This window comes from Nesoenas mayeri (assembly GCF_963082525.1).
Source record: "Nesoenas mayeri genome assembly, chromosome: 7".
Taxonomy (NCBI): Eukaryota; Metazoa; Chordata; class Aves; order Columbiformes; family Columbidae; genus Nesoenas; species Nesoenas mayeri.
Genome location: NC_137551.1, coordinates 26,178,359 through 26,184,358, shown reverse-complemented (window position 1 = coordinate 26,184,358; position 6,000 = coordinate 26,178,359). Strand labels below are relative to the sequence as shown.

The window sequence follows — 6,000 nt, the reverse complement described above, 5'->3', positions numbered from 1 at the left end:
GGTAAAGAGCCAATGGGATGCGCCACTACTTCGGCCGATCAGCCAATCAGCGACCGAGCTTTAAAAAAAAAAACCCACTATCCAGTCGCCGCCCGCCCGCGGCCCCCGGAGGCGAGGGTCGTTTGGGCCGCCGGTCTTTGCTATGGTGCTGGGAGCGGCGGGTTTCCCCGGTCCTCTCCATCCCCTCCGCCTCGTGGGGTCAGGTGGGCAACACGCACCATGACCCGGCCGCTCGGCGTGGGTGTGCCGTCCCTAGGTCCGCCCGTCACGGGACTCCAGCGCCATTTTACGCCGGGGGCCGCGACCAGAGAGACGAGCCAAGACTTCAGGTACGGGCGGAGGGCGGCTGAGGGGCGGGCGGGCCCGTGGGAGGTGGCTGCAGCCGCCGCGAGGCACCGAGCCCGCCCCGCGGGGCGCCTCTCTGTTCCCGGCATGCACCGCGCCTCCGGCAGGGGGCGCCCCCGGCGGGCGGCTCCCGGCGTGCAGCGCGCCGGGCCCGCGCGCAGGTGGCGGGGGAGTCACGGGTTCGGGGCCGTTCCGCGGGTGTTCGGCGGTGGGGCCTGGCGGCGCCGCTCCCCGTTCCGGCCTTGCGGCCCCGGCCGGGCTTGGCAGGTGGGGCTGTGAGGCTGTCAGGGAGCACGGCGACGTGCCAGCCGCGAGGAGCCACCGCTGTCTTCATCCTACTCCCGTCGCTGGAGGTCCCGCCCTGAGGCGCTGGGCCGTGTCTGTGCGGTGCTGACAGTTGGCGTGAGGTGAAAGGCACCTGACGCACGGAAACTGGAGATGTTTGGCCAAGTACTGACCGGCATCTAAAACACATTATTCAAAATAGATAAGTCTACCCAAATGTGCTCCCATCTCGTGTGTTTGTGGACACAGCCACCTGCAGCGCTCGAGAGGCTTCGGGAGTTCGGCTCTGAAGAGAGAAATCCAGTTGTTATCGATTGAGCTCTTGAGCCTGTCCCAGCTGTGACCGGTGCTGGAGGACATGGTCTCCAAGGAAGGCAGTGGTGGTCAGGGACAGCAGCACCTTGCTGTGTTCATTGCTGTTCATCCTCTCATTTGATAGCTTTGACATTTGAAGGAAAGAGGGAAGGTAAAAGTTCAGTTTCGATTCCGTGTTGCTTCTTGCCCAAGAAAGTGAAACTATTTTATGTTTCGGTCTTGCTGTGGTCATCTAAAAGAACATTCTGAGGTTTTATGTGTGACTTTTTTGTTTTGTTATTTCTGCAGCGCTTTTCAAGATGCTCCATTGCATCAAAGATGCAGTTGTATTTGGTAGTTTATTCCTGTGTTGTGTGGCTTTGCCTCCTCTGATCTAGTGTTAGTGCTCGCATCACAGATTTTTTGAAAGTACGGTTTTTATCCAATCAGAGATAAGCACTCATATGACTGTAAGCACTAATTACTTTTAAAGACTATTCCAGGGCTTATGTTTTTAAATAAGTGAAAGAATTTCCTCCCTCATTCGTGCAGGTTGTGCCCTTAATTTTGAAAGACCTGAAAGGTCTGTTAAGTGCATCTCCTGGCTGCATAGCTTTGTTAAATGAGCTCATGTGTTCATGGATTTTGCCTTTTCTTATCTGGGTTTTTTAGTGGTCTCCCTGGTGTCTCATGATGAGATTTTGCCAAAAAATGATGGAATTATTTTTAGCAGGGATAAATATGTTTACTGAATTTATGTATTTTGATGAAAAGTGTTAACCAGAGCTGTGTAGTTGTCGACAAAGGTACATTAAACAACAGTGACTTTTGTGTCAGGTAAAAGAGTGAAAACTAGTAACTATCATTCTTTCATCAGTTCTTCATTCTTTTAGGGCTGATTATTTGACCTCTTCTTAAAACAATAGTGGAAATCGTCCTGTGAATAGTCTTTGAATAGTTATGGTGCTCTTCACCTAAAAAGCCACATGCTCTTTTTGTACTTCCATATATATGAAAAGCAGGTTAGAAAGCCAAGTACTTGCTCATGTTCCTCCTCATACTGTATCACATGCTTTGAAGCTTCTAGTACACTACCGTGTCTGAGATACAATACAGCACTTGAGAAATTATTATTCTATTTTAGTGGGACAGTTCCTATCCCTTCTACTTCCAAAAACCAGTAGAATGCAAAGTAGAAAATGTCAGTGCATAAGCACTTTAAAACAAATAGTCTAAGACAAATCACTTTCTACTCCAGTTGAATTTTTATCCCATTAAAAAAAAAAAAAAACAAACACAAAACCAAGCTTTTTCTTTTTAGTGCTAGTGCCTCTAGTCTCTCAGTTATGTTATACAAGGCTTTTTACAATTATGTTACAAGGCCGTTGCACTTAGAATAAAAGACAACAAAAAGATACAACAATGAAATAGTGGATGTCGGAAGGAGATATGCAGTTATTTTAACTCAGTGGCTGCAGCAAGAAGGAATAAGGTAGTGGAAGGTTTTGGGTTTGGTTTGCCTTCAAGATTTAAGTGTAGAGAGAAACCTGAGAGGTAAGTGAAGATGAGATTTGGGCTGCCATGGTGGTTGGTATTGCAGATGGAGCTTTAACCCAGAAGGAAGAAGTACAGTCAGTTAGGAAAACATAAGGGTTTTGGAAAGATGTGCAGTGCAGGAAGCTGTGGGCACCGAATGGTTTTGAGAGTGGTCACAGGTAAACACTGAGGAATGCAAGGTGAAGAGAGCCCTGCTGTGAGAAGGTGAGGTCAGGGTGTCAGAATGGGGGGTTGTATAGGGCAGAAAGACAAATCCATCAGCAATAATAATAACAGCAAATAAACCTGCAATTTAGCCTTTTTATTCTTCTCTTGAACTGAAATTTGGAGATCTTGTTGGGAAGTATGGGTGTATTTTGGTCTATGTCAAATTAATGTGAAACAGGTCAGAGGTAAGTAGTGCGTGACAAATAGTTTTTCTGCCAAAATGATGGTTTTATGCACTCACATATTCAGAGTACAGGTGGGTTTTTATTGAATTACAATGTTCTCAAATGTCACCGCTTGCCAGTAGCCTGATTAAAGAAGTATCCATGCATTATAAACAGCTTTTTGTGTTTCTGTAGGTGCTAAAAATGCAGAAGCCGTGTTAGAAAATTTGAAAGTAATAAGCTTACAGAAAAATTCCAAATTAAATTCAAGTTTAGTTTGAACAAGTGAGTGGTGGATTCTTCTGGCCTGAACTTCAAAAACAGTTATTGAGTCTGTGAAAGCACAGTCATGTGTGTATGCTTGAATATGTTAGCTTAGAATCTGGAATAAGTAAGTTTTGCCTTTGTAAACACTGTTACACAGACAGTAATGATACAGCTTTGTTTTGGAAGACACAGAAAGATTACAAAAGTGGAAGAAGGTTTAAACAAATCTGTATTATGTTTGTTTTCTCACACCAATATCTGGTTGGAACTTGAAGACAAACTTTCAAAACAGCCTTAAGTATAGCCTTGAAGTTGTGAGTAAACTTCCTTGCTACATGGGAGAAGTTGAAGGCAGCAGGTTTCTAGTTCTTGATGTATTTTAATGACCAAATGTACATGATTCAGACAATCCGCCCATTTTTAGAAGTGACATTCTTGATACTGAAAAGTCGCCAAAAAAACCTGTTTAACACGGTTTTTAAAGTGTTAAAAAGCAGGCACTTTTATTACAGCACGCTGGGTGCTTGGAGGATTGCTCCTCTAATCAAACATGTGTGTGATTCGCACTTCTTGATTATTTATTACATAAGCCTATTGCATAATTTGTTTCTACCGCTTAGTTAATCACATTAAACAGAAATTATTTCCATAACTCCGCCCTTTGCCAGCAGTCCATCTTTGGTATTTGAGAGTCTTCATCAGGGGTCTCTAGTGGTCCCTGGTGTCTTCACAGCCTGGTGCCCTCCCCTGTGTCAGCTTCTTGATCTAATTTCTTGAGCATGCATATTGTCATTTTGTGCTGCTACTCTGCGAAAGTCATGTAGCTCTTTCTTGGTTTAGTGGAACATTCCACTTTCCCAGTTTGCAAGGCAAGGACATCCCGCTTTGCCTCACCTCCAGTCTCTATAGAGCTACTGTTTCTCCATTAGGTTTCTGTTACATTATGCCTAGTCTTGCTATATTAGGCTGTCTTGCTACATTATGCCTAGGGGTTTCTGAAAGATTTTTGTTTCTCTTATCAAATCCCCCATTTTCTTGAGACTTGTTATTATAAAACATCTTGTAATTATTATTTTCTATAAGTTCTGTATCGGAGTTGGAAACAGATATTACTGTACCAGCTGACATGGGGAATTGTAAGGCAGGCTAGAATGCAAGCTACAATAATGTGTGTCATGATTGCAGATAAACCTTTTGGCCAATTTAAATTTGGTAGCCATTAAGTTTTATCTTCTAAATTTCCTCAAATCCCCAGGTGGTGTCATCTAGGTGCAAAATTTGTGTGCATCTGTGTACAAAATTTGTTTGCTGCCATATTTGGTGCATGGCAGTAGAAACTCTTCCACTCTGGTCTACATATGCACAACAGCTAGTATTAATGACTGTGCATACTCCTTATAAAGCTAAAAGTAGATCTAGAGCCATCCTGTTTTGCATAACTACTTGTGGTAAGCTGGTAACTTCTTGTATGGCTAAGAGAGCATCTATAGTTTGATTCCCTATGCTTTCTGTGGTGGCTGAGTTATTGACTAATGTTTTTTCTGATTCACTTACTCTAAGTCAAGGTAAAAACACTCTTACAAAACTGAAATCTGGTGGGTTGCTCAGCTTTGACATTTATGACTCATTTGGCACATGTCACATAGCTTCTTAACCATGAGCCCGATGATGGGTTTTGATTTTTGCCAGTTAGTGTGATTTTTGGTACTAAAGCTCCTCCGGTACAAGAACCTTTCCATCCATAAGGCAGCACCTTCCAGACAGTTTAGCCACAGAGCTGATACCACCCTCTTATCATTCTCTCATGGAGAAATGGCTTGGGATGCAAGAACATCACTTATTCTTTCAAGAGAAAATACCTTTGATTTAAAGCTATTAATAATCTTGATGTGTATGTGTAAAAATAAGATGGTTGTAGACTACAGTTTCTGTTGAAAGCCAAAGGTGCCCGTAATATGTGCTGGGAGAGATGCTGCTGACACGTGTATGTTGTTAATGGGCAGTGCTGGTACAGGTTCCTGCTGAGAAGTCTGATAATAGGAGTTTGCATTCCAGCCTGGCACCAAATGAGGGAAGGAGAGAAGAGAGAAATAAAACAAACAAACAAACAAACCCAGACAAAACAACCTACCCACACACAGTGGTTTGGGCAACAAGAAAGTTTGGGGTTAGTTGAACTTTACAACTTACAGGTAGAACTGTTTGGCTGGACTTGATTGCAACTACTGATGCATTGGAGAGGGTTTGGTTGTTGATGGTATTGATAAGGTCAGCAGCTTCCCACTATAACCCTTAAAAAAATATTATGGGCTTACCAGCTCAAAATGCTGGCAGTGGAGATAGGAAGGTTGTTAACACCATCACATAAGGTACTGGTGAGGTCTCATGTGGAGCACTGGGTACAGGTGAGGTCAGTCCCAGTTACAAAAAGCTTAGTTTAAGCTGGAAGGGTGGTTAAGACTTACTAGGATGATAAAGGAAACAGTTTGAGTGAAGAAACTGACAGGTTGGCTTCATTAGCCAAGCAGAAGGAAGGCTAGAAAGTGATGAGGATGATGGTACTTTCTTTAGTCTATGAGAAAGAACTATCAGACATAAGGGCTGCTTGCATTAAAAAAATGTAGAAATAAATTACAGCATTTTAATTTTATCAATATTCACTGTATGGCCATTTAGGTATTATTCTTTTAAAATGACAAAGTTATGTTTTCTCTTCAGGAACAAGACCATTACAGAGTTCTTCAAACCAGTTTTAAACCAAGGTAAATATATGTTTTTTAAATGGAAGTTATTTAGATGTGTTTTAATTATAGAAATGTGCAGAGTTACAGTCCAATCACATTCCAAATTTGAGCAGCTATATAATGCTTACTAAACATGT

At 43.0% G+C, this 6,000-nt stretch overlaps 1 protein-coding gene across 1 annotated transcript in view; it reads left to right on the top strand.

The window, feature by feature from the left end:
* Positions 1 to 211: 211 nt before the first annotated feature.
* Positions 212 to 6,000, top strand: part of SLF2 (SMC5-SMC6 complex localization factor 2) — a 29,071-nt gene continuing 23,282 nt past the window's right edge. Inside the window, exons 1-2 of the mRNA XM_080348313.1 lie at positions 212 to 329; positions 5,838 to 5,881. Of these exons, the coding sequence (XP_080204439.1) occupies positions 220 to 329; positions 5,838 to 5,881 (154 nt within the window). The 5' untranslated portion in view covers positions 212 to 219. The remainder of the gene's footprint in view (positions 330 to 5,837; positions 5,882 to 6,000) is intronic.